At 49.6% G+C, this 26,084-nt stretch overlaps 11 protein-coding genes and 1 non-coding gene across 12 annotated transcripts; 7 read left to right on the top strand and 5 right to left on the bottom strand.

The window, feature by feature from the left end:
* Positions 1 to 599: 599 nt before the first annotated feature.
* On the bottom strand, positions 600 to 2,012 carry CNBE4640 (hypothetical protein; the record flags this gene model as incomplete). Its single annotated transcript, XM_770098.1, has 7 exons — positions 600 to 844; positions 918 to 1,001; positions 1,061 to 1,216; positions 1,277 to 1,578; positions 1,655 to 1,672; positions 1,751 to 1,809; positions 1,884 to 2,012. The coding sequence occupies 7 exons, from the start codon at positions 2,010 to 2,012 to the stop codon at positions 600 to 602; spliced, it is 993 nt and encodes a 330-aa protein (XP_775191.1).
* A 217-nt stretch (positions 2,013 to 2,229) lies between these two features.
* On the top strand, positions 2,230 to 5,130 carry CNBE4630 (hypothetical protein; the record flags this gene model as incomplete). The annotated part of the gene is made up of 11 exons (XM_770097.1): positions 2,230 to 2,349; positions 2,408 to 2,718; positions 2,772 to 2,865; positions 2,923 to 3,271; positions 3,326 to 3,419; positions 3,471 to 3,624; positions 3,681 to 4,119; positions 4,174 to 4,288; positions 4,355 to 4,511; positions 4,581 to 4,742; positions 4,828 to 5,130. The coding sequence occupies 11 exons, from the start codon at positions 2,230 to 2,232 to the stop codon at positions 5,128 to 5,130; spliced, it is 2,298 nt and encodes a 765-aa protein (XP_775190.1).
* A 247-nt stretch (positions 5,131 to 5,377) lies between these two features.
* CNBE4620 (hypothetical protein) lies at positions 5,378 to 7,210 on the bottom strand (the record flags this gene model as incomplete). Its single annotated transcript, XM_770096.1, has 5 exons — positions 5,378 to 5,631; positions 5,718 to 6,069; positions 6,125 to 6,820; positions 6,880 to 7,050; positions 7,103 to 7,210. 5 exons carry the CDS (start codon positions 7,208 to 7,210, stop codon positions 5,378 to 5,380), a joined length of 1,581 nt encoding a protein of 526 aa, XP_775189.1.
* Positions 7,211 to 7,417: 207 nt separating this feature from the next.
* On the top strand, positions 7,418 to 8,589 carry CNBE4610 (hypothetical protein; the record flags this gene model as incomplete). Its single annotated transcript, XM_770095.1, has 4 exons — positions 7,418 to 7,677; positions 7,740 to 7,857; positions 7,919 to 8,110; positions 8,212 to 8,589. The coding sequence occupies 4 exons, from the start codon at positions 7,418 to 7,420 to the stop codon at positions 8,587 to 8,589; spliced, it is 948 nt and encodes a 315-aa protein (XP_775188.1).
* A 113-nt stretch (positions 8,590 to 8,702) lies between these two features.
* CNBE4600 (hypothetical protein) lies at positions 8,703 to 10,995 on the bottom strand (the record flags this gene model as incomplete). The annotated part of the gene is made up of 7 exons (XM_770094.1): positions 8,703 to 9,034; positions 9,105 to 9,204; positions 9,270 to 9,335; positions 9,396 to 10,190; positions 10,266 to 10,544; positions 10,613 to 10,693; positions 10,750 to 10,995. 7 exons carry the CDS (start codon positions 10,993 to 10,995, stop codon positions 8,703 to 8,705), a joined length of 1,899 nt encoding a protein of 632 aa, XP_775187.1.
* Positions 10,996 to 11,190: 195 nt separating this feature from the next.
* CNBE4590 (hypothetical protein) lies at positions 11,191 to 12,578 on the bottom strand (the record flags this gene model as incomplete). The annotated part of the gene is made up of 4 exons (XM_770093.1): positions 11,191 to 11,849; positions 11,910 to 12,062; positions 12,118 to 12,284; positions 12,433 to 12,578. The coding sequence occupies 4 exons, from the start codon at positions 12,576 to 12,578 to the stop codon at positions 11,191 to 11,193; spliced, it is 1,125 nt and encodes a 374-aa protein (XP_775186.1).
* A 287-nt stretch (positions 12,579 to 12,865) lies between these two features.
* On the top strand, positions 12,866 to 14,263 carry CNBE4580 (hypothetical protein; the record flags this gene model as incomplete). The annotated part of the gene is made up of 3 exons (XM_770092.1): positions 12,866 to 13,162; positions 13,285 to 13,465; positions 13,521 to 14,263. 3 exons carry the CDS (start codon positions 12,866 to 12,868, stop codon positions 14,261 to 14,263), a joined length of 1,221 nt encoding a protein of 406 aa, XP_775185.1.
* A 302-nt stretch (positions 14,264 to 14,565) lies between these two features.
* On the top strand, positions 14,566 to 18,813 carry CNBE4570 (hypothetical protein; the record flags this gene model as incomplete). The annotated part of the gene is made up of 12 exons (XM_770091.1): positions 14,566 to 14,611; positions 14,711 to 14,840; positions 14,891 to 14,940; positions 14,993 to 15,048; positions 15,147 to 15,394; positions 15,461 to 15,770; positions 15,846 to 16,744; positions 16,813 to 16,909; positions 16,994 to 17,843; positions 17,929 to 18,043; positions 18,120 to 18,619; positions 18,680 to 18,813. 12 exons carry the CDS (start codon positions 14,566 to 14,568, stop codon positions 18,811 to 18,813), a joined length of 3,435 nt encoding a protein of 1,144 aa, XP_775184.1.
* A 529-nt stretch (positions 18,814 to 19,342) lies between these two features.
* Positions 19,343 to 19,429, top strand: CNBEt030. Its single transcript is given in 2 exon segments — positions 19,343 to 19,379; positions 19,393 to 19,429. It is a non-coding gene; the product is annotated as a tRNA-Pro (tRNA).
* Positions 19,430 to 20,531: 1,102 nt separating this feature from the next.
* Positions 20,532 to 21,744, top strand: CNBE4560 (hypothetical protein; the record flags this gene model as incomplete). The annotated part of the gene is made up of 3 exons (XM_770090.1): positions 20,532 to 20,576; positions 20,631 to 21,395; positions 21,445 to 21,744. The coding sequence occupies 3 exons, from the start codon at positions 20,532 to 20,534 to the stop codon at positions 21,742 to 21,744; spliced, it is 1,110 nt and encodes a 369-aa protein (XP_775183.1).
* Positions 21,745 to 21,840: 96 nt separating this feature from the next.
* Positions 21,841 to 24,427, bottom strand: CNBE4550 (hypothetical protein; the record flags this gene model as incomplete). Its single annotated transcript, XM_770089.1, has 15 exons — positions 21,841 to 21,897; positions 21,963 to 21,982; positions 22,039 to 22,086; positions 22,136 to 22,374; positions 22,433 to 22,516; positions 22,579 to 22,880; positions 22,931 to 22,957; positions 23,007 to 23,022; positions 23,075 to 23,152; positions 23,201 to 23,751; positions 23,805 to 23,830; positions 23,881 to 23,899; positions 23,953 to 24,123; positions 24,182 to 24,277; positions 24,350 to 24,427. The coding sequence occupies 15 exons, from the start codon at positions 24,425 to 24,427 to the stop codon at positions 21,841 to 21,843; spliced, it is 1,812 nt and encodes a 603-aa protein (XP_775182.1).
* Positions 24,428 to 25,110: 683 nt separating this feature from the next.
* Positions 25,111 to 25,576, top strand: CNBE4540 (hypothetical protein; the record flags this gene model as incomplete). The annotated part of the gene is made up of 4 exons (XM_770088.1): positions 25,111 to 25,209; positions 25,264 to 25,365; positions 25,413 to 25,442; positions 25,487 to 25,576. The coding sequence occupies 4 exons, from the start codon at positions 25,111 to 25,113 to the stop codon at positions 25,574 to 25,576; spliced, it is 321 nt and encodes a 106-aa protein (XP_775181.1).
* Positions 25,577 to 26,084: the final 508 nt, after the last annotated feature.

Below are 26,084 nucleotides of genomic sequence, written 5' to 3'. Positions count from 1 at the left end.
GGAAAAAGTCTAATCTACTTTGCAGATTCTTCAGATCGATCCTAAATCAAATGTACATAATGATACCAACCGACACTAATACACTTATGACTGCCCAATCGCCCAACAACAATTTCCACATATTCATCATCGCATCTGCTGTTCACCATTTTTTTCTCCCATTTTCGTTGTTTCGTGGCCTTTTCCTTTCGTATTTTCCAGTTATTGCTATTCCTAATTCCCAGGACTTTTTTGTCGCCCATATGGTTTGACAGGGATCATCTTTTGGTACCTAGTATCTCCTGTTCTCTTTTACTCTTTCTTTCTGTCTCTAGGATCCGTATCGTTGTGCATGTTACTCTGTGTGGCTGGCCATAAACATCTATATGTACAAAATTACTTTCCATGCTGGGCTGCTAGACTTGTACAGATAACACTGCCATTTCGAAGTGGATCACGATCAGTTATAAAGAGGAATACGTCTAGATACATTAAGGGAGCTATTTTTTGAAACATTTTTTGCTACAGTCCACAAATCATTTTCGAACCATTATTTTCGACTCTAAACAAGGTCTCTGGCCCTCCCATTCCACATTTTCCTTGACATTTCAAAAATGACATCAAACGGTATCGGTCGCTCTTTGGCTCCCACCACCCGCCACACTCTCTTCATGTCCGTCCAGCAACCCCGTGCTTTCATTCGGTTCACCAACTTCCTGGACGGCCCGTACCTCACCAACAGTAACAGCCTCGTGTGGCGGGACATGGGTACCCTCGGGGACAAGGACAACTCGTCCGGAACGGGTACGGCGGTGATTACGTGATTTGAGTGCGGACTGGCCTGCTGCCCAAGGTTTGCCCGCGCCTGCGCTTGTGTCAGTTCATGGAAGAGGGAAAGCGGAGAATGATGCAGCATATAAAAAGAGTAGGAAACGTACGAGCTGCAAGACCCGTGAACGTCAAAAGAAGAGCTTGTGTGAGAGAGACAACGGCTGAGGCGACTCCGAAATTGAATGAATGGTCTGAAAAGCTGTGAGCGACTTGGAAAAAAAAAAAGGATAGATGTGGATGGGACGCTTACCCAAATGACTGCCTTTACTCTCGAACCTAGCATCGGTCCTGAAAACGTGCAAAATCAAGGCGATGGATAACACTTGCAAAAGGCAGTGGATGAGCATGGTGCCCGAGACGAGCTTCCATTGCTGGCGACGAGCTTTAGCTCTGGCCGTACGCTCTCCTATCATTCCCCCGATTGTCAGCTGACGCAAATCGGACACGGAAACAAGGATGAACTAACCCCTGTGCAAAAAGATGAAAAGTAGGCTGATCAAGCTGGCAAGGCATGGCACAAGAGAAAGCTGAGCTGCGTAGCCGGATGTTGACCAGAGAACACAAAACTTCTCGCCAAATTGCTGACACTCTGACCTGGTAGGGAAATTCTGACAGACCCACTGATTCCCAGCGCCTTTCGAAGGGTCGCCAGTAGGTCCCTCGATACCAAAAATATCCACCAACGGCAGATCAACCGCAGTGGGAAGAGGGTGGGCTGATTCGAGGAAAGCAAGCGTCGAGTTTGGTACAGCTAGAGAGCGAGTGCAGCTTGGGAAAACAGGCTGCGGGTCAGCCATCGGCCGAACGTGGTGCGAAGTGGCGAATGAGATAATTCACAACCTACCGTTTGTAAAGGCCATACCTGTAGGGGTCCATTTATCATGGTCAACAATTTTGCAGTGCTTGCTGATGCGTAGCATGTATTTGCGTCCAGACTTACCTCGTTTCGAATGTGGTCGGTCCTGGATTTCGCCCCTTGACATGGATGAGTCTGGGTACCTGTACGTCATTTTTGGTCAGACATCCATCTTCGAGAACGCCTCCCACCATCGTAAGGCAATGTCGGCACGCACATAGATGTTCAACAAAGTGAGAGATGTTGCTGCGAGTAACAACACGAGCGAGACAAGATATGGAGACTTTCTGACTGTGTAATGGCGCTTGATGCGGTGGTGATGAGGTTCGTTTACCGTCAGCGGCATGCTGGATTGTTTCAGTAGCTGCAGATGCGAATGGGTTTACAAAAATAGAAGAAAGAGGCAAAGTGTCGGAAAGATGGATCTCGATAATTTAATGTTATCCGAAAGGTTCTCATCGTCATCGGAACCCTGGTCGTCATCACTCGCGTTTCTGCTCGCGCAGCCATTTTACCTTCAAGTTTTATATTCCTTCTGCACGATGCTTCCCACGCAACATGCCATGTCAGAGGATTCTATGGACATCGATCTACGGCCAGAAGTAGAAGAAATTGAACCCGAGGGCCCGAAACCCATACATAGGCTTACAAAAGATGTAATCAACCAGATCGCTGCTGCCGAGGTGAGGCCAAGACGCGTCGGTAATGTTGCTCGAGCTGACGCGTACAATACTACTGCAGATTATTCATCGACCGTCAAATGCTATCAAGGAGCTCCTTGAAAACTCTCTAGATGCAGGCTCTACATCTATCAAGATTTCAGTCAAGGATGGAGGTCTGAAGCTCTTGCAAATCACCGATAACGGTCATGGCATCAACAAAGATGACTTGCCCCTTCTTTGCGAGCGCTACGCGACTTCAAAGCTGCAAAAGTTTGAGGATCTCCAGTCGTTAGGGACATATGGCTTTAGAGGCGAAGCTCTTGCAAGTATAAGTTACTGCAGTCACGTCGAAGTTGTTACGAAGACCAAAAACGAGGGGTGTGGCTGGAAGTGAGTGGTAAATCTGGACAGTACGCGTAGTAACCAACTGATGGTCCTGCCAGAGCTCACTATCAAGATGGCAGCTTGATCCCAGCAAAGCCTGGAGGTACCGCAGACCCGAAGCCAGCGGCTGCCAATGACGGAACGGTCATCACGGTAAGCTTCCCACCCTAAGGGCGCAAAAAGGTGAAGCTCATACACCGTGGACGCTAGGCTGCAGATCTCTTCTACAACATGCCACTTCGTAAGCGGGCATTCAAGTCAACCTCAGACGAATATAACCGTATTATCGACGTGGTCACCAAATATGCCATTCATAATCCTCACGTTGCGTGGGTATGCAAAAAGGCCGGCACTGCTTTACCTGATGTTGCCACCCAGGTCGGTTCGAATACCAAGGCGAATATCGCGGCACTCTACACATCCGCACTGGCCAATGAGTTGCTAGAAATACCAGAGTCTGAACTGCAGCCTGCTAGGCTAGGTGCAAAGCTAAAAGGCTGGGTGAGTAATGCGAATAGTAGCTGGTCGAAGAAGGGGGGGTGGTTACTTTTCATTAATAGTGAGTTATTTATCATGTACGCCTTGAAAGATGCTCATTCACTTCACAATTCAGATAGGCTAGTCGATTCGAACAAATTGAAGAAAGCTGTAGAAGGCCACTACACCTCGTACCTCCCAAAAGGTGCTTCGCCCTGGGCATATCTCAGGTACGTGTTTTTTGACGAATGTCATGGACAGTACTAATCGTATGACATTAGTCTGCAAATTGACCCCGCAAAAATTGACGTGAATGTACATCCCACAAAGTCAGAGGTCCGTTTTCTCAATGAAGATGAAATTGTCGACGCTGTCGTGCAAGCCGTTCAAACCGCTCTAGAAGGTGCCAACCTCTCGCGTTCTTTCACCGTTCAAGTAATTCTTTTCCCCTCACTTCATTCTCAACAATATGGCTTACATATCTGCCATAGACTCTGCTTCCTGGTGCCCCTACACCTTTAGGAAAACGTGAAAGTTCAAATTCCACTATAGCATCTGCATCATTCTCTACCCGCAAAGCAGCTCCAAACTATAAAGTCCGCATGGACCCGTCCAACCGTACCCTCGACTCCATGTTCACTGTCATTGACCCCTCCCAACTCTCCGGTTTCGTCGAAGACGGAGAATTGCAGGAACAAGAACGACCTTCCAAAAGGAGGAATGTTGATCCAGAATTTCAAGGTGATGAGTCCATAGTACTGGACGATGATAACGACGACGAGGGACAAGCAGAAGAAGGGGAAAGAGAACAAGTTTTCGCGGATGAAGGGGAAAGTGCGAAAGGGAAAGCGAAGGAGATTGAGGAGAGCGTATGTCATTTTACAAGTATCCAATCTTTGAGAAGGGCAGTCAAGAGGGATGGAAGTGCTGGTGGGTTCCTGTTTCTTATGTCCTTGTTCTTGAGGAAACTGATCATTTTGACAGAGCTTCACGAGATCTTTCAACGGCATGCTTTCGTCGGAGTTGTCGATCGATATCAATGCCTTTCGCTTATCCAGCATAGCACGAAGCTATTCCTTGTCAACCATGGCTCATTGGGGTGAGCTCCCACTCCGAGGAGGAAACCTAATTGTCCAAAATGCTAACCCTGATCCACATTGTAAAGTGATGAACATTTTTATCAACTTGGTCTTCGGCAGTTCGGCGCATTTAACCGTATACGCCTTGATCCTGCCCCACAGTTGAAGGAGCTTTTGACGTTAGCGGCAGAGGACGAGCCTGGGCTGCTTGAAGCAGGGTTGGAGGTAGAAAGTGTTGTGGATGTACGTCTCTTGGCCCATGTTTACGCTCCTTTTCATGCTGCTCTTGGTTCCTAATCCTTTTCTTCTCAGTATATCGCAAGCTTGTTAAGAGACCGTCAGGAAATGCTGGACGAATATTTTTCCCTTCTCATTACTGAAGACGGAAAAGTGGAGACCCTCCCTATGTTGTTGAAAGGATATACTCCGAATTTGGATCGGTTGCCTCACTTCTTACTATGCCTTGGAACACAAGTGAGTTTGCCCCTCGTCTTGTGTGACGAATGCACGGTGCTTTATGTACTGTAATTTAAAGTGAACTAATGGACGGGACATGTAGGTGGACTGGGATAATGAAAAGGAATGTTTCCAAACTTTCCTTCGCGAACTCGCATTCTTCTATTCCCCTCGGCCTTTTGAAGACCAACCCCCTCCACCGCACACTAAAGATGAAAACATGACCGGAGACGAGTTAGAGGGTGTAGAGCCCACCCCGGAAGAGATTCAGCATCAGCTCTGGCAGCTCGAGCACGTCTTGTTCCCCAGCTTTAGACGGCACACAGTATGGCCAAAGAGCTGTATGACGCATGTCAATCAACTGGCCGATTTGCCGGACTTGTTTAGGATCTTTGAAAGATGTTAAAGGGGTTTGTCGCGCCCGGTACTTTATAAAAGGCTATGTGGGAGCTTCTTGTGCAATTTGACAAGTATAATTGCCATGCATTCAATGTTTACGATTTTGTTGGGCAAGGCAGGGAATGAACATAAGATTGGATGATGTGTTTGATCGGTGGTCATTCATGCTGATTGATTACCAAGTCTAGTAATACAAAAATGCCTCTTCCCTGTTTCTCTATTCCACTTCCACTACTCTAACCTTCCATTCATTTTTACACACCCAACACCCACCTATCCTTCAGTATCCGTCTCACGTCGCCCAACGCACCCAATCCTGGTCCCTGCGCCACTACCGTCGCCTTGCCCGATCCTAATCCGTAATTCACCCTCCCTTCTGACGAGTTGCCCGGTCTTAAAATACGGTTTGCGACGCGGTGGAGGTCCGCCATAGTGAGCGCATCGACCTTGGCGCACATGTCTTCGACAGGGACCTTGTGGCCGTGGATCTGTACTTGACGACCGAGATCTATAATGAGTGGAAATGGAGAGGAGTGAATGGTAAGTTATGGGGAATCTGGGCGGAAAGAGAGAGTAAAGTATAAAGACACGTACCTTCGACGGCAGTCAAGCGACTCTCCAGCGCCATGACCAAAGTACTCTTCAACATATTCTTTGCCCTCCTCACCTCCTTCTCCTCCACACCACCAAACATGGGTCCCGTCAACGCATGCAGTTGTCCCGCCATGACATCAACTATCCTAGACGCGAATTGGGGATACACAGAGGCTGAGATGCCGAACAGGCCGGAATCAGCGTAACAGTGGTGAAAGGCGGCACAGAAATCAACGGCGTGGTATTGGTTCAGAACTTTTGTGTAGAGGCGGGTGTACATGCCTTTACCTGGCCCTCCGGCGGAGAAGGAGCCGCCTCCGCCCAGCAGAGTTTGAAGGGTCGCGAGAGCATACTATAATGAAGATGCACGTCAGCGATGGAGAAGGAGCAATAGCCAACAGACGCACGATATCAGGATCATGAATTCCCAATCCTTCGAAGCCAATGTGAATATGGACAAATTCTTCTTCTGGCTTTTCCATGTAAAGCTCGCCGCCGGTATACTGGGCTTTAGCGTGCGCGAGGTCGGTGTAATCTTGAGAGACGGGCAAAGCAGACGCGGTCGCAAACGATTTACTCCCCAAAGGCTGTTGCGCTTGAGTAACAGAGGGGTGGAGAGATCCAGGGCTGGTAGTGGTAGCGGGCATGTCTCCGAAGAACTTTTCGGCAAGCATGACGAGTTCTTCGTGCGGCATACCGACACCAGCAACCACCATCCTCTCTGGTCGGTACCAGTCCCTCATAAATCCTCTAACTTCCTCCTCTCCAAGCACGCCCAACTGACTCTCAGGACAGAGCAGGGGCATACCAAGGGTGTTGTCCCGGAAAGCGACGGTATGCAATATTTCCGGCAAGATCAATTCCGGCTTCGCCCAGATTTCCCGAATCTCATACGCAGCAGCCTCCTTTTGCGCCAAAAGCTCTTCTGGGAGAAGGAGAGGGTGTCGGATAGTGGAAGAGATGAGTTCGAATGCGAGAGGGAGAGACTGGGGGAAAACGGTTGACTGGTACATGATGGTCTCACGGGAAGAAGCACAAGTAACTTGTGAACCCAAAGAGTCGATGAGGGTGGTCATCTGGGCATCAGTATGCTTGTCTGTGCTCTAAAGTTTTATACAGCATTAGCATTCGAGATTTAAGAAACAACAATTTTGTGAATCACCTTGAAAGCCAGTCTGTCCAAAAGATGGGATACGCCACTAGTCCTCTGACTTTCATATCGACTACCGGCATCGATGTAGACTCCCACAGCGTGGAAATGCCCAGGAATAGACTCGGTAGCAACACGAAGTTTGTTAGGAAGTGTTGTGACCGTTCCAGCAGGGTTCAATGTCTACAACAAGGTGGATAAGCAATATGTTTCTTTCGAACATGGTAGGACATACGTGAGCGGAAGAAGTGGCGGCTGTTGTGGCCCGTCGGGAAGGCACTAGCAGTCTCGAGCTGGTGCTCGCTTTTGAAGCGAAGCGGGGGGCTGCTGGTATCCTCATCATTGTTGTTCGTGCTGTTTTCGTTACCTTTCCAGTCGTTTTCATCATGAAAACCATCTTCGTCGTCTCCCGGCGGCAGTTCGGCAGCGTTGTCGCTGGTACGAGCTGTATATTACGTAATCTTATTTCCATACCTGAGACCGCGAATTCGTTCTTTTGCGAGTTGAGATGCATCTTCTCTTTCCAGGTTCACCATATCCACTTCCACGGATGCCTCCCAGACTCCCATTCCAGCCACGGGCACTCCGACTTGCGCCAATTACCCCGCTCGCAGGCCCCTCGAGGCTCCTGGCAACCGCCCCTCCGACAAACTCCAAGCCAAAAGGTAAATCACCCGCCTCGGGCGACATTCCCCCCCTTCAGCGGCCACCGGGAACCCCTATCAAACCCAGTTCATCTCCTAAATCATGGCAGCAGAAGAAGGATGAGATGCTCGATGATGACCGTGCGAAAGCCAAGAGGAAGGCATTGTGAGTTTTCCTTTTGCATGCACTTGCGTCCAACATCGACAATCAGATCGTTTTACTGACAGTCGACACTTGAAAAGATTACATGAAGCGAAGCAAGGGTATTTCCACGATTATAATCAAGCTAGAACAGCAAGGGGTGGTAAACTCTGGATAGCGCCGAATGTTCTCATTCGCGAAGACGTGTGTACTTTCCATCGCCCGATCCGTTCTTCTCGACCACTAATCTTGACGGGAAAAATAGAAAGCAAACTACTTCCCCGACATTTCTGGTAAATCCCTTCTTGGACAGAATGTCCATACAACGGACTTGTTCAGGGGCAAGGCAACACTTGTGGCTATCATCTCCACCCGATTATCAGAAGAGCACGTTCAGTCTTTCGTTCAGCCTGTACTGGAGGATTTGGAAGGGCACCCGGATTTCCAGTATCTTACTGTGAGTTAGCCTCCTCCTTGATATCTGTCCATTTCTGTGGTGTTTCCTTTTGTTCTCCGGTGGTCATATCACCCAGCCAATTGACAATATATCTCTCCCAGATCAACCATCAACCCAACGCTCTCAAATCTCTCCTCGTATCCTTCTTCACCTCTTCCCTCAAACGTATTATCCCTGAACACCAGTGGCCTACATATCTAATCTCCACCGGCTCCTGGTCGCCCATCGACGTCATCCAGCCTCTCGGACTTGGTAACAGTCTATTGGGGTACATCTTCTTAGTGGATCATAACGCTAAAGTGAGGTGGGCGGCGTGTGGGCTCGCGACTGAGGAGGAGGTAAAGAACTTTAGGAGGGCAGCGGCAGTACTGGTTGGAAGGATGAAAGGTGGAGTTGGGGCTGGGGCTGTGGCTGGGAGTAAAGCGGGGGAAAAGGCGGTAGAAGGGGTGGTGGACCCTGCATTGAGCGGATCACATTAGAATCATGTAGAATGCACGACGAACACACTAAAGCATATCCTGTATACAGATAGAAATTCATGACAGCTTGTCAAAAACGTAGCCCCCACCCCCCCAAAAAATAAACTCTTACATTACTCTACCTTGAGGCCGAGATCCTTTGCAATCATCTTCCTCGCAATAGGGTGATAAAACCCGGCATGCTCCATAAACGTCTTCTTCGCCAACTCTGGTGCTTGCTCATTCAACAACCTGAAAACTGGTCGGCAGAACTTCATCCTTCCTTTGGAAACGACCCATTCGGCCGCCTTTTCGGCATAATCAGCAGAAGATTTGAGTGCAATCTCAAAGAAACGGAGGGCGATCTCGGCGTTACCGGTGGAAGAGAGAGAGTAGGCCTTATCCAGAGCAGAGACCGCTTTGGGAGGGAAAGCGGGGTAGGTCTCGAGTCGGTCGAGCATGATCACTGGGGTAACGGGAGTTAGCAGGTGCGAAGAGGGGGGGAGAACCAAAAGGTGAGTGGGGATGGACTGTACCTTTCTGGGTAGTAGAGAAATTCTCAACATCCTTGGGTGAGAAATCGGAAAAGTCTTCGCTGTCCCTGGCATGATTCCACCTCTCAGCGAGGTCGTAGCACTATTCCCCGCAAAATATCAGCGAGGCCGAACTGCGTGATAAAAAGATTTTGATCCAGAACTTACAGCTTTGGACAGCGTGTCGTCGTACTTGATATCAACACAAAGATCACCACCGTCACCGTGAAGCCACTAATCATTTGATAACGATTAGATATTTTTACACCCAGGATATGAGATGGAATGACTCACCTCGTCCCAATCAACCTTGCCCAACTTTCGCACTATCTCTTCCCCATTCTTTAAACTACCAAAGTAATGGAACAAGTGGCCCCTCCACTGCTCAGTGGTGATCGCATATCCCTCAAAAGTCTTGACGTAATCCTTCATGTACGGCAAGAAAATTTCGAGACCTCCCACAGTCTGTTCGAGGTAATACAAAAAGTTTGCGCCCTTTTCATACGGTACCTGACTGTACCCCTCATCAGGATCCTCGTAATCCTTGTACTCTGCGACCAATCGTTGGAACCGAGACTCCAATCGGGCAAGGTCATCGACCAACCCCCGTCGACCGACAGTAAAAGACAATTGACGAGCCTGTTCGCCGTGGGTAGCGCGGATGATCAATCGCTCGAGGTAGGTCGTCCATCCTTCATTCAACCAGAAATGTCGCCATGACGCACACCCGATCCCGTTACCGAACCACGAGTGACTAATCTCATGAGCGACAACGTCTACCTGGGATCGGTCACCGGCAATGATGGTCGGTGTGGCGAAAGTGAGACAAGAGTTTTCCATTCCGCCGTAAGGGAAGGACTCGGGGAGGAAGAGGACGTCGTAAACGCCAAACTTGTACTCGGACGCGAGGTCCTCGGCGGTAGCGACAAAGTTGGCAGTGTCCTTGTGGAATTCCCAATAGGCAGCGTCCATGTTTCCGGGTTCGGTCCAGCAGCCGGTATTCCAGTTCCGGCCAGAGAGCTTGTCGAATGGTTTGTAGGTGAGTTCGCCTGCACCGATGGCGATGAGGTAGCTCGGGATGCCAACGGGCTAAACCGAAACGCTTTCGCGTCAGCTTACTTTGATCCATTTTTTTTAAAAAAAGCAAGAGATGGGCAAACTAACCTGATCATAGATAAATTCCGTAACACCATCCCCAAGGTCAACAGTATCTTTCCTCAACGCACTCATCAACACTTCCAAACCCCTACCAGAACGGACCTTGGCACCATAAGTCGCCTTGACCGCAGGCGTATCTTGGCAAGGAAGCATGCTCCTCGCATGAATAGCCTGGCATTGGGAGTAGAGGTAGGGGTATTTACCAGATTTGGTCTGCTGAGGAGTGAGCCACCCAACGGCGGTACATTGGGAAGTGGTCGAGTAGGTGACTTTAACGGAAATGGACTGAAATCATTTGTTTTGATCATGTCAGCGATGAAAACCCGGGTTTTTCAAAAGAAAAGGTAACGTACAGAACCTTTGGAGACAGCTCTGGGGAGGGAAACAGTCAACCCCTCACCCATAATCTCAATCGCCTTGCCGAGCTTGTACTCCTACCATCCCATCAGTTTACCTTCGTCTCCCACAACTCCTGAGCAAAGTAACTCACAGCAACTTCTCCGTCCACCTCAACTTTGCTGATGTCCAAAAAGCTGCTATCCAACACCACCTCGTTGACACCATCCTCCCTCGCCTCAAGCGTGAGCGTCGCAGACCCGCCAAAGACCTGCTTGTCCCAATCGATAGTCCAGTCGAGGTCAATGTGCTTTGTGACGATGGCGAGGTAGTTGGACAAGGTCGCCGGGTCCCTGTCGATATGGGCTGAGTGTGGGATGAACTGGGGGTGGAAGGACATGGCCGGTGGGTCGGGAAATAAATAAAGAAACAAAGAAATAAAGAAGTAAAGAAATAAAGGGATTGCAGAGATGGAGCACATGGCTCGCAGCCGCCACCCGCTTAGCCAGGAGACCTGATGTGGAGGCAGACGGTTACGTAAAATACATTGTTTACACTCTATGACTGGGTACCACAGGTTCAAGAGGACAACGAGCTATATCTCTTCATCGTCGCTCTCTTCCTCATCTTCCCACACCAGATCCCCGCTAGCACCCTCCCCCTCGTGCGCATACGGTAGAGGCACCTGTGCGCGAGCCTGGCGCTGGGAGTCTGTGAGAGAGAGGTTGAAGGGCAAGTCGAGATCGGCGTGGGTGGCTGCTTGAGCGGGGTAACCGAGGGCGGAGGCGTCGGGCGGGATTGCAGATGGAGGCGGGGGGGTGAATGGGGTGAGGTTGATGAGGGATGAAAGGGGTGGGAGGGTGAGTGTTGAGTTGGTGGGAGAAGATGAGGGTTGGGATGGTGGGCTGAGGACTACTGCTTCGAGGGAGCGGGATATCCCTTTTATCCCTCCTGTCGCTTTCCTTACCAGCACACCCACGCCCACACCCTCTTCCCAATCCCTTGCGCCCACATCCAACCCCTCTTCACCCTTATAAGCCAGTTCCCTGCCCACTCCTCTTTTCATGGCATTCTCCAGCACCATCCAGTAATTCGCGGAAGGGCTGGAGGAGATGGGTGAGAGGTAGAGTTTGGATAAATGGGTGAGGAGCGGGAGAGGAAGGGGGGACAGGAGGGAGAGCGTTGGGGAGAGAGTGGGCGGGGTGAAGTGGTGGAGGAGAGAGGGGTGGAGAGGCAGGATGAGTCGGGAGGGGGCTTATTTGTAGACATCTTATTTAGCATGGCGGTATGGAAGGTGTTTTCTATAAGACTTACCTTTATGGGATTTTATAGATGCCAGCAAGCTTCGAACAAGGCTTACCACGCCAGCGAACGAATGATCCTCACCCAGGACATGCAACGCATCAATAAATATTTGTCCGCCATTGTCTTTTTTGCCCCTTTTTCCATCAGCTTCCCATTCCCAAACTCACTCCCCACATTCCAAAAGCTTGAAGCTTTGAGGAAATGAGCGGCGACTTACAAGAGGAGAGTATCCGTTGTTTGATCTCTGGAAAAGAAAGGTTTGAAGTATATCCGGGAACATCACCTGAAAGGTCTATGATCTTTAGCCCATCCCCGCGCGGTAAACTCGGATCAAGGTATTCTTCAGGTGGGTTAAGGACGGTTACGAAAGTGATTTGCTCGTTTCTGCCAAATACCAAAAACGTCGTATCAGCATTCCATTTTAACACACCCCATTCCCTTTTTTACAGCCTCCCCCAGTTCGTTTCCGAATCCAGTTTTGGACAGAACAATCGCGATACACGCACGCCCAGTTCAAGGCTTTCGGACATACCTAGAAACTGCAGTTGCAAGGAGATGGTTGAATATGGGCGTAGCAGGAAAAGTGGGTTCGTCCCGGAGGATAAGCAGGGGCTGATGCGGGATCTGAGTGTTGTCGAGAATATGTGCGAGAAGGGACGATGCTGTGTCCTTTGGCATGATTGAATGGGGAGTATTATGTATTACTGTTTCCTTTTTTTTTTTTCCTTTGAAGCAGAGTTCGAGTACAGTGTTGTTGATACGTATAGACGCAAAAAGTCGACAGGGGAAATTGAAAGGAGGATTCGGTGGAGAGTGGAGGTTCTCCCCCTTTGCCGAGGTGTTCGGATCTATCCACCGACCTTCTTTTGTATGATAACAGCCTCATTCGCCATTCTTTTTTTTCCCACATTTCCATACCAATACACACATATACAAACACCAGACACAAGGAAGAGACACATACCATGCCGCACAAAATCATCCTCGACACCGACCCAGGCGTAGACGACGTCCTCGCCATCCTCCTCGCGCTCTCCTCCCCCGAAGTCGACCTGGCCCTCATCTCCATCGTCTTTGGCAACACCCACGCGCCCGTTGCGCATAGTAACTTGTTAAAGATATACCATCTCCTGGCGCAAGAGGTGGCGCAGACTGCGGGCGCGGAGGGGAGGTATGGGAGGTTGAAGGGGCAGGTGAAGACGGTGTTGGCGATGGGGGAGGATGGGCCGATTGGCGGGGAGAAGGCGGTGGCTGCGTACTTTGTGGGTTTTTCAGTGACTGTTCCATTGTGTTGTCGTTGTGAAAAGACATTGGCTGACGGAGTTTTGGGAATTTTTTTTTTTCGACTACTTCTTTTTCAATGAACACTTTCCCCATCCTGCAGCATGGCCCAGATGGATTGTCAAACATTAGCGAGACGCACCCTCATTTCACTCCTCCCGAGATTCAGCCAGGGGACATGCATGCACATCTCGACACATCGCCTAAACCTTCTTACGAGGTGATACTTGATATCCTCAGGGCGGAGCCTGACGACAGCGTGACCATCGTTGCCCTCGGTCCATGCGAGTTTTTTTTTTGGTGCAGTATACATATAAAGCGCTAATATGCTATGTGTAGTGACGAACATTGCACACTCTCTGCGTGCCGATCCAGAGACATTCACCAAAGTCTCCCGCGTTGTATGGATGGGCGGTGCGATCGATCACCCGGGTAACACTTCCCCCGTCGCTGAATTCAACTGTTTTGCCGACCCTTACGCCGCGTCTTCCGTCATCTCTGCCGCCAAGGAGGGTAAGATTGAACTCGTCATGGCTCCTCTCGACATCACCACCCCGCACGCCATCCCTTTTTCTGATCTGATCCATCCTTCCGTCGTCCCCATCCCCGAGCCATCCACCGGTGCTGTCCGAAAAGCCCCAGAAACGCCCACGCCGCTGGAAGCGTTCATCTCTGCGATGCTCGTCAGGGTCCGTGGTCTCCAAGCGAGTTTTGGGCTACCAGATGCGATGGAGATGCATGATCCTGTAGCTGTGTGGTATGCCATTGCGCACGCTGGTGTTCCCCGCGGAGCCGGGCCGGTGGAAGGGTGGGCGCTGCAGGGACGGGAGTTTACGGTCGAGCGGACGGGCGAGTACACGAGAGGGATGTGTGTGGTGGATCGACGCGGGACGGGGGAGACAGGCGTGGATAGGAGTAAGGATGAGCGTATTCTTTCACAGGGGCTGGCGCAGGACACGGGAAATACATTGCCAGAGAAGGCGTTGAAGCCGCGGATGTTGCCGCTTGTGATCACGCGCACGCCGGGGGCAGAAGTACTGAGGAGCACGCTGCTTGGACGGGTGTTTGGAGAGCGGGAGTAAATGCCGCGCTATACGCCATACACGCATAACTAGAAGCCGAGACAATAGACAGTTATTAGATGTAATTATATCGAGAGCAAGTCTGGAATCTCTGGAATCGAATCCCGGGGACCTTTATTACTGTATGACGCGTATGGCTTGATGGATGCGATTTGCCCGATCAGGAAATACATCCTCACTTCAGGGCAGGGGAGTCATGCGTCGCTATATCAGTCAAGCACTCACTTCTTCCTACCTCCCTCCCTTCCTTTCTTTCTCTCCTACCTCTCTTTCTTTCCGCCTGCTCAGACGCACAGACCTCCATGAGCACAGCCAAGAAGCTCCAGAACAAGCTATTCCGGGCGGGGCGTGAGTCTAGCTGCTAGTTCCGATCCCCGATTCCCCCTCGAGCCACTCGCCCCGGTGCCGTTTATTACCCAAAGCAGAGCTGACCGCAGCCGTTTCCAGAGGAGCAGCCTTCCGCCGGAGCCACAGCCGGGGATGTGACGCCGGTCGCGACGGGCACTGCGACCCCTGTGCCTGAACAGCTCAAGATCAATATCCCTGCGCCGCCCGGGGCCCAGCGGGAGAAGGAAAAGTGGGTGGTTGTGGCCGAGGAAGGAAGGAAGCTGACAGCACACGCCGCAGCCTTCCCAAACGCCCGCCCTCGCAGCAAGAGTCCGCCCCCGAGCTTTCCCGTACGTCTCTCTCTCCCTGCTGCACGCAGCCAAAGCTCAGTGGATCCCATAGCCAAGGACGGTGGGAGCGACATGGATACCCCGGAGGCGGTGGCCCAAGACAAAAAGGTGCGTGCGGTATCCTGTTGCAAGACACGCCGTCCCTGCATTACGAATCGCACGCGGCCCGCCACTGGATATGTACTGACAATCCGCTACTGATACAGCAGTCTCTCCGCGACCGTCTCGTCGCAGAGCTCGGTCCCAGATTCCATTCCGTCGAAGAATACCGTCTCCAGCAGTCGGACAAGTACCAGGTCCACTGGAAACGATGGGGTCCATATGTCAGCGAGAGGCAGTGGGGTACCGTCCGAGAGGATTATTCGGCGAATGGCGACGCGTGGAACTCGTTTCCATTTGAGATGGCGCAGTCAAGAGCGTATAGGTGGGGTGAGGACGGAATGGCTGGTATTTCGTGAGTTGCGTCCTTGTCGTTTCAGATCTGCTTGAGAGAACAAGTGGCTGATGCGGACCGGTGCAGTGATAACCATCAGCGACTTTGTTTCACGCTTGGTCTTTGGAACGGTAAAGACCCTATCCTGAAAGAACGTCTCTACGGCCTCAACGGTAACCAGGGAAATCACGGTGAAGACGTCAAAGAGGTCTATTATTACCTCGACTCTACCCCGACACATTCGTACATGAAATATCTCTACAAGTACCCGCAAACCGAATTCCCATACCAGCAGCTGAAGGAAGAGAACCAAAACAGGAGCAGGGAGGTTGGCGAGTTTGAACTGATGGATACTGACCTCTTTGACGAGGACCGCTACTGGGACGTCTACGTCGAGGTGAGTCCCTCTTTCCTCTCTCTTGCATCTTTCACGCGATTGACTGCTTTCTCTTTCCAATAAATAAAAAAATAGTATGCCAAAGACGAAGAATTCGCAGATGCCATCTCTGTCCGAATCACAGCCTACAACCGTGGCCCCGATCCTGCCGACCTGCACATCCTTCCCCAGGTCTTCTTCCGCAACACCTGGTCATGGGGCAAAGAACTCCCGCCCAACATGCCTTCCCTCTCGCAAGAAGCCGAAGGCGTCATCCACGCTTCACACGATACCCTCGGTGAAACCCGATTATACTGTACCCCTTCCCCGGCCCCTGCCGCCCCTGCAAAGGGAGGCGTCGTCCTCGTCGACGGACCTAGTGTCGTCCCAGACTTGTTATTCACAGAGAACGACACAAACTTTGAGAGACTTTGGGGTGGGAAGAATAGGACACCGTTCGTGAAGGATGCTTTCCACGATCATCTTATTCCATCTCACAGGCCTCCAGAGCCCGAGATGGCCAAGTCTGCTCAGGAAGGGTTGGCGTTGAAGAGTCCGTCAGTCAAGACACCTAAATTACCCCCTGCGCATACCGCCGCTGAACTCGAAGAGGATGGCGATGATGACCAGCCTGCAGCCCAGAGCCAAGAGGGTGGCGATCACGATTCCGCCGTACATTCCGCCCCTGCAGCTCCCCGCCCCGTAGCAGACCACGGCCACCGCCAATTCGTCAACCCCGACAAGACCGGCACAAAGGCCGCCGCCCACTATCACTTCACCGACGTGCCCGCGAACGGCGGCTGCGTCGTCGTCCGTCTCAAACTCACCCCGTACTCACCCGACGAAGACTCTACCATCGTGGATGAAGAGCTCTTCGATGAGAATATGGAAGACAGAAGGGTGGATGCGGATGAGTTTTATGGGAGAATCGCGAAAGGAGGTATTAGTGAGGATTTGAGGAGTATCATGAGGCAAGCGTTGAGTGGGATGTTGTGGTAAGTGTTTCTTGTGTTCTAGATCTTTGATGACTCCTTGCGCGCTTGGGCTGATAAAAGGTATGCAGGACAAAGCAGTACTACCAATATATCCAAAAGGAATGGATGGAAGGTGATCCCGGGCAACCGCCTCCTCCTCCTGAACGCAAGTGGGTCCGAAACAAGGTACGTATCATCTTTCATGAAATTGAAATTCTGTTATTATTATTATTATTTTTCATGCCCTAATCTTCCCAACTTTATTTACAGGAATGGAAACACATGTACATCAACGACATCCTCTCGATGCCCGACAAATGGGAGTACCCCTGGTTTGCCACTTGGGACACTGCATTCCACTGTATCCCCCTTGCCATGGTTGACCCCTCCTTTGCCAAGAAACAGCTCGACCTCATGACCCGTGAATGGTACATGAAACCCGACGGCGCTTTACCAGCATACGAATGGAACTTTAGCGACGTCAACCCGCCCGTACACGCATGGGCTACCTTTCGAGTATTCAAAATTGAGCGAAAAATGTTTGGCAGGGAGGATCTCGACTTTTTGGAACGCGTGTTCCAAAAACTGCTGCTCAATTTTACGTGGTGGGTGAATAGGAAGGATGCGGACGGGAACAATGTGTTTGAAGGTGGTTTCCTCGGTTTGGATAATATCGGGCCTTTTAACCGCTCAGAGCCGCTTCCAACGGGTGGGACTTTGCGTCAGGCAGACGGGACGGCGTGGATGGCCTTCTTCTCCCTCAACATGCTCAGTATCGCCCTCGAGCTCGCCAAGCATAACCCCACCTACGAAGATATCGCCTCCAAATTCTTTGAACACTTCCTCTTCATCTCTGATGCGATGACTTACCCAGGCTCCAATGAGGAACATCTTTCCTTGTGGAATGAAGAAGACGGATTTTACTATGATGCCATTCAATGGGGGTACGGGCATTCGCAGCAGTTGCCAGTGAGGTCGATGGTAGGCTTGATGCCACTCTATGCGACCCTCGTTTTGGAGCCACAGGTGATCAAGCGGTTCCCTGGGTTCAAGAAGAGGATGGATTGGTTTATTGAGAATAGGCCGGACATTTCAGAGAGGAATGTGGCGAGTTTGAAGAGTGAGTTGTCTCTTTTTTCTTCTATTGAAAAGGAAAGGAGTATTGGAACTGATAAATATGCGTGTTTTTTTTTTTTCCTTCAAAGCCTCTGGTAGGGGAGATCGAAAGTTGTTGGCGTTGGCGTCAAAAGAGAGATTGGTGAGGATTTTGGAGAAGATGTTGGATGAGAACGAGTTCCTCTCCGAACACGGTATCCGATCGTACGTTTTTTTCCCCTCCCATCATCTTTCATCCCATGAGTATGGCTCTCCTCATTGACGATGATGATGTTTCTAGAATGTCACTCTATCACCATGATAACCCCTTCTCGATGAACGTCAATGGCGACGAATTTGGTGTTGGCTACTGGCCAGGCGATTCTCGCTCCGGCATGTTTGGTGGTAACTCCAACTGGCGAGGCCCCATCTGGCTCGCCGTCAATTTTTTGCTCATCGAGTCTCTCCAACGATTCCACCAGTATTACGGCGATAGTCTCACTGTCGAATGTCCTACAGGAAGCGGAGACTACATGTCCCTCGCCGGCGCGGCAGAAGAAATCCAGCATCGTCTTATCCATATCTTCTCCCGAGACGAACATGGTCGACGAGCAGTGAACGGTGGTAATCCCAAGCTTAACAGAGATCCGCATTTCAAGGATTACGTTCATTTCTACGAGTTTTTCCATGGGAATGACGGACGAGGATTGGGAGCGAGTCATCAGACAGGCTGGACTGGGTTGATTGCTTGGAGTATCATGCAGACGGGAGAATTCTGCCGATTGCCTAAAACTCCAAAGAGTGAGTCCCAATCTACCCATACTAATCTACCCATGCTAATCTCCTCATGATGTACTGCAGCCCCCCGATCTGTGGCAAAACACTACTTTGACGAGCAGATCAATACTCCCAGCGAATATGCAGAGGATGGGTCGATGTATTCGGCTTATTCGATGCATTCAGAGTATGACGAACCAGAGCCTGATGAGCTCTAGTTTGCTCCAGTACTCCGAAACAATGTTGTGAGATGTCAAGAACGAATGATCTAGGGAAAGTATCGTGATGGGAAACGGGGCAGGATGGCATTGCAGAAAGAAAATAAAAGATCTCTTATCGTATCAGGCATCATAGCATGGAGAAAGTGTTCAAGCCTTGTCATTAGAATATACCACTTTTTGTGAAAGGGCAGAGAATGGAAACTATGAATAATTTTCGGTACAAAGTCCTTCCTTGTATGTACATACTAATAATCATATGGTATAGAGGAGTAGTATTTCAGCTGCTCGCACCATGAGCGATTAGACCGGCAACACATACGGTCCACTCTGTCTCTGTTTTACATATGCTGGATGCATGTGTATCATGACGGCCTCCAGTTTGACTGTACGACTGGCTTACAACGTACATCAAAGGATCTTGCAAAGGATTACAAACGGCAGTCCTATGGCTGTTTCCTTCTGGTATGGTGTTTAAAAGTAAGCTAACTCCTTATGTAGTCTTTAAGAGAAGTTTAACAACAAGTTGGGGTTTGTAGTGTAGTGGTATCGCGCTTCATTTGGGCTTCAAGGAGCACCGTTGAAGAGGTCCCGCGTTCGATCCGCGGCTGACCCCCAAACAATTTTTTTGTTTTTACATTCATCCTCGCAAAAGTTTTCTTGTTTTTATGCATCTAGCTGGCAGAAGCGTAGTACTGGAACATCTAGGACAATTGGTCACAAATCTCAGAAAAATCAGTCATCAATCTACTGCTAATATAAACCGCCAGCGATAAGTTGTACAACGTTGCCGTAGAGTCCTCACTTGTCCACGTCGCGTACGACGGGGTGTCTCCAGAAGAAAGTATCATTAAATATAACGAACTGCCATGCTTAATCTTCTTGCTGTTGTCTCTGCATCATTTTTTTTTTTACTGTTGACAGCTTACAGATGAAAATAGACGAAATAACTACACTTTGCTCTCCATGATCCCGTTTCAACAAGCTGTCTTCGCTCCAGGTATCAATCATTCAGTACTTTCAAAGCAGCATCAGTTAATAACCGGCCAGGAGAATCTTTTCTGGAGAACGCGATCTGGCATAGTTCGATTTCTAGGGTGGTCTACACGTCCAAGCAGATTTGTTTTGGTGATACTGCTTCTTCAGCTTCGCATTACTCGACGAAGAATTGGGACAAGCAATCGAGCTCATCAGCTCGAATTCAAACCTTGGGATCTGGCAGTGGATAATATAGTAAGCTGTCAGTTGGAAGGCCTGAGTAGCGCAAAAACCAACACACTCAGTGGTAGGATCAAAGCCAAGCATGTAGTGAGTAAAGCATCGTCTCGCATAATAAAAAAAGGCAGGTGTGGTACGCAACGAAGACAGGCAGGCCAATCGGGAGTTTTCAGCAGAGTGAGATGTGAGCCATAACCAGAGCCGACTATGACATCAGAGCGAGCCTCACTCGACTCCCGATTGAACCCATTTTAGAGGAGTACTCGTACTCCTGTCAGATGAGTGCGGCACTTGCCGACTCTGGCGAACCGAGTGCGTTTGTATGGTACTCCCACTCTGCTGAAAACTCCCGACTGGTCTGAGGGTGTCCTGATCTCAGTGCGTTTTATGCTCTTATACTAACTTTATGCTGCGTGTTCTTGCGGCATCGTTCATTTATCTTCACTATATTCGTTTGATTCATCATTTTGTCTTTTCTCTTAACTCATTTTGGAAAGAATATGCCAGCACCCGCCATGTCGCAACTCGAAACAATTTCCGCCATTGTACGTTTATCTATCTTAAATGTTTTATGTGGCCGCTACTAAAGGTTACTTTAGCTCGGCGAATACATGCTCAAAGGCTGGACGCTTACAGATCTTCATTGCTCGGAGTGCAAGACAACTCCTCTCATGCGTGAACCAAGTGCTATTGCCGAAAGAGACAATCGGGAGAGAATTCAGTTTTGTGCGCTTTGCGATGGACGTCCACAAGGCCGAGTCGCCGCCCGACCTGCCCCTCCTGTATCGCAATCTTCCGCAGGATCTACACCCTCATCCGCCACAATATCGCAGACGATCTCGCCTCCAGAATCTCAGGCCCAATCCAAAGTATCTGCATCCGAACCCGACCCTGCGGAATCAATATCCAATCTTTTGCTGAAGGGATATTCTCTCTTAGGTGAAAACTGCCCCAACCCTTCATGTCGAGGCATCCCTTTAGTGGGGTATCCACGAAAGGCAGATGGTTCTAAAGATGGAAGGAAGATGTGCGTGAGCTGCGGAGGGAGATGGGTCGATGAGAGCAGTGTTCCAACGGACTGGGTTCGCAGTGCTCCTATTACTTCCACTACTCAAACCGCCCCTTCAAGTAGATCGGTTCAGGACGGAGAGAGCCCTAGGAGCAGGAAGAGGAGAGAGCTTTACGGCATTACTACTTCAGGTACAAACCAATCGGTGTGCAAGGGGAAAGGAAAGGAAGTTGGCGTGGGAGAGTTTGAAAGAAAGGCGAAAGAATCGGAAAGCAAATTGGTGAACCAGGCTGTTTCCGAGAACATTGCGCCCGAAGCGTCTGATGAGATTGAACAGACTGCAGCAGGAGCCAGAGTATGTGGTCGCTTTGTGTATCATCAGTCTCAAAACTAATGTCTGCTAGAAGACCTTCTCTACTAGGCCAACTCCTGGAATTCTCCCAGCCCCAATCAGTCGCCCTACACCACCTAGCCCCGACTCTGCCCTCTTCGCCACTCTCTCTACTACCTCTGACTCTCTATCCGAGACTCTCACTCGTCTTTCAAGATCCCTGGATACTACCGCAAGCTCCCTTGGCAAGCGTTCGTCGTCGTCTCAAGATGAGGGAAAATGTTTCGTGGATATCAAGTTGCACACAGAAGCAATGAAGGATGTCTTGGGGGTGCTTGCCCAGGTGGAGAGGGCAAAGAGACAGGGTTACTGAGCTTTACAATGGAATAACTGGTATGTATCATAGTAATATACACATTACTTGTTACGTTCTGCATATACATTTGTGAGATTGCATGCTTTGAATGCTCTATGAAAGGGCGAAAGAAGAGACGTATTCGGGCGTGAAAACGGGAAGGATATGGGCCTAAGAGAATAGGATCAGCTCATTTGCTTGGTCTACTGTGTTGACATAGAATGAAAGAGATCTACTTCGGTGTTGAAGATGTTTTCTATGTTGTGGCAGGCAGTAAGCATATTAACCGGCCTCAAGCGAAAACTGACTCACTGTCAAGTGGGATGTGATCTGCATCATCGAAGAGCAAGTACAGATACTCTGCAAATCGATTAGATACATTTCCTTTTGCTCTGTATGCTAGACTCACTCAGTGTTTCTCCGAGCCAAAACGTCTCCATTCTGTCCAACTGCTTGGGCGGCATAGATTGCACATCCTCAATACCCGCATAACCGCCGTCTTCGACCCTACACCACTTCTGGAAAGCCTCGAATATTTGCCATCCCCATCGGCGGTACTTCTCATCACCGGTGGCTCGGTAGGCGAGAAAGAGAGACTCAACAGTCTCGGGTCGAAGGATATTGCGCCCATCGATGAGGATGCCGTTGCTACGACATTGAGTGCTTGTTAATGAGGTACTTGGGGTAAGGTAGTGAAAAAACTTACTGGTTAGGTTTGATGTACCAATCCTCCTCATTAGCTCGATCATCGCTCCATTGCACAAACATGGCAATCTCAGGAGCCAATCCGCTGCGATATATGGATGTGTGTCAACACCCATATGCCAACCGAAAAAAACAGCAGGCACTCACGTTGCAGTGTCATGGGTCTTCATACAACTTTCGATGATCCCCTGACCAACGAGGAAATCCTCCCTGTCCTTTTCTTCCATATTCTCCCAATCTAAATCTCTCTTTCCGCCTTCTGTGATACCGAGCAGGAACGATCCGCCCAAGAAGCAGACTAGGTGGTCTTGCTTGGGGACGACTTGCCATGTGGCACTTTGATCTCGCGGGTGTCGAGCAGGATGGAGTTCCTGGGTGAAGATGAGGTTGGATTTGCTAGTTTGTCCAATGAGGTGCCTCTTAATACCGACCATAGCTTCGTCATACATCTGCAAAAAATGTCAAAAGAAATTCGCTGATTAGGGAGTGTGGTCCTTACATCGCGGTAAACGGGCTCTTGTCGGTTCTGTTGCAGCATCAGCGTCGGTAATTTTCCGCATTATATTGTAACTTACAGTTTGAAGCCATTGCCTGAAAAACAAGTCAGCGCTCTGTTGTCGCTATGATGCATTATCAAACTTACTTGAGCAAGTATTCGTAGTAAGAATCACCTCTGGACCCAAGTCGGATCTCAGAAGCCACAAACTGCCCATTCACGGGACTAAAATAGCGTCAGCTCACGGTCTCCTACATGTGCTGTGGAACTCACGAGATGAAGATGGGAGCAATACCATCATGGATTGCCTGCGCTCGAATGATCTCGGTCACCTTCTCTGCCTTCTTCCAGTACACATAGTCTCCTGTTAAATGACTAAGATATTTGAGTTCCAATTGCAAACTAGCGGCTTCAGCCAAACTGGCAACGCCCTGGTTGTCTCTATCAGGAATACCCTGACGAGTAGCAAGGTTGATTCCTGACCAAGGGATGCCGGTAGGGGAGGTGAAGGCGCCGAGAAGACGTTCACCGAGGTCGATGGCGAGATCGAGGTAAAGAGGAGCATCGGCCTGGATGGCAGGGGACGAGTGGGTAGAGCTGAGATAGTGCGCAGAGAGAAGGCCACCGAGGAGACGAATGGTAGTTTCAAATGTGTTGAACTGGGCATCCTTGTCAAAGTTAAGATGATCGCGGACCCAGTCTCGAGCCCTTTGGTACTCTGGAATCAAGTCCATGATGAGCAAAGAATCAATAGAATCCACGATTGTGTACCCAACGCCACCGGCAGAAGTCAAGTTGGAGCCTGTCTGGGTCAAGGGTTGGTACTAAACATACGTGTCAGTTGACTCGTCCGCAGGGCTAGGTGAGGTTGACTTACTTCGTCGGCTCCCCAAGCGTGCTTCTCTATACATTGTCCCGTCAGTAATAATAATTCATTATCTCCTAGCACATACCATATGCATGCCAACTCCACTACAGCCCTAGTCGTTAGTAATGCCACTCCCACGACGTCATCGATCTCTCACCTCAAAAGCTTCCTTGACTGCCTCCCTCTTTTCAATGTCTGCTTCAAGCTTGGTGCTTAGGTTGATTTTAGGAAGATCCGAAGGCTTGATAGTGCCGAATTTGCTTCCAGGAAGCTTTGCTTGCGGAATCACAGGAGGGCTTGTCTTTTTCTCCAAGATGGGTGCCACGGTCTTGTATAAAAAAAGGCGATCAGTTCATGCCTTGTGAAATTCCAGGGTATCCACACACCTTCCAGCCGAACCACAAGACAGCTACAAGACCCAAGCATGAAAGAATCGTCCTTAATACGCCAAGGGCTTGTATTTGCTCGACTTTTCTGTCAATCTACATCAGGACCCCAAAGTCAGCATTCGAGCGACTCAGAAGTAGCAAAGTGCCAAAGTAAGAACAGCTCACGTCCTTCTTATCCAGCCTTTTCTGGGGCTCATCCTTGCCTTTCCCACCCTGGGAGGCTCTTGAGCGTACTTGCGACATGGCGGTCTTGTGATGTGTTTTGAAAACCAAAGGCAATGAAAAAGAGGGTTAGCTCGCTGCAGGACCCGGATCGCAGCACTTGAGCCGACCAGCAAGTCGTGACGTGTAAGGTGGAGGCATCCCTGGGGGGGAAACGCACGCCCACGGAGATCGGGACACCGTCCCGTCAAAACTTTGGCCGGCAAGGGCCAGCCGTTACGACGCTCACGTTACGTTACCTTCCCATCATAGTTATGAATTTGATCCCGTTCTTACGGACAGGTCCGCTGTGAGATATTATCGTCCGCTGGCGGAAAGGGCCAAATTTCTCGGATCCCGATCGAAACTTCGGCTTCCCCAGTATCTGATGTTATGTCAGACTCGGCACAAGAGAGAAGATATATTTTTGCGCCGCATAGTTTCATCAGATTCAACAAGCATCCAGCGTCTACGGAGACCTTGAAGATCCAAGTGAACTCAATTTCTCCTTTTTAGACAAGTCTTAAGCAATTAATAGCCGAAGGGACGACGAGGTGAATTTTTACGTAAACCTTTCTTTGTGAGGTATGAGTGTATCCACCACGGTCTGCGATCACTTCGCGTCGAGCCAAACAAGATAAACAAAAATCAATTCTTAAAAGTACTACTTGCGACTTAATATTCACATTTCAGAAATCACTCAACAGGAAAGCTAGTACTCCAAGATGTCTTTATCAAGACCATCGAATGTCTATGATGCACTCGCTCCTTCAGAGTCTTTCTTCGAGAGGGAAAAGGCGAGGCTAATCGAAGAAATCTCCACAGTAAGGTTTTTGTTGGTATTTCTACTGCAAATTCGATACTGACTCAGTGCAAAGAACTTTGAAGAGCTCATGGGCAACATGAATACATTGAACCGAACTTTAGAGCAAGTTTACGGAGTGGGAAGGGAATTTACAACGGTTGCGTCTTTATGGGGTGTAAGTCGGTGGGGAAAATTGCTGGAAATATACTGATGCTCTGGCAGCGTTTCAACACGTTAATAAAGGAGCAACAGGTAAGCTAATCAACGCCAAGTCCATCGATGCTTATAAAATACAGACGGAACTCGCGACTTCAGCAGATGTGGGCGTCCCTGGTACAGGAGGTGCAAACTTCGCTGCGAGCGCAAGTACGGCTGCTTCTAGATGATCCTCGTTGTAAAGGTTGTATTACTCGGCTGTATGTATCACGGCACTATATCTCGCTGGATGTTTGAGGCTCGCGGTACAACGTGGTTTCGCTCGATTTGTGCTGTTGAAACGGGAGATGTTCGATTTTCGATGATAGTCGCAACTGACACTTTGCTTCGATGGCGTCTGTTATCCTATCTGTGTCTCCGACCATCGGTCACTGCATGCCGTCTCGTTTTTGATATCCGGTGTTTGTGTTGTGCCGGAAGATAAAAAATAACCCGGTGTCAAGGCCTCATGATCATTCATGAGTTATGACCTGTATTTGTCATTCGACGATCTGACTGCGCATCATAGTCAAATGAATGTTAAGAGCCAGTTACTAGACATGAGGCAAAATATGAAATATGGGGAATAGTTTTATTAAATACCTCGATACAGTTATATCTAATTCTGACGTTGGGAATGTGTGCATAATTGACTTGCCTTGGACAGGGCTCCTTCTCGGATCTCAAAAGTCACATAGA

This window comes from Cryptococcus neoformans, chromosome 5, assembly GCF_000149385.1.
Source record: "Cryptococcus neoformans var. neoformans B-3501A chromosome 5, whole genome shotgun sequence".
Taxonomy (NCBI): Eukaryota; Fungi; Basidiomycota; class Tremellomycetes; order Tremellales; family Cryptococcaceae; genus Cryptococcus; species Cryptococcus deneoformans.
This window is presented reverse-complemented; position numbering and strand designations above follow the sequence as displayed.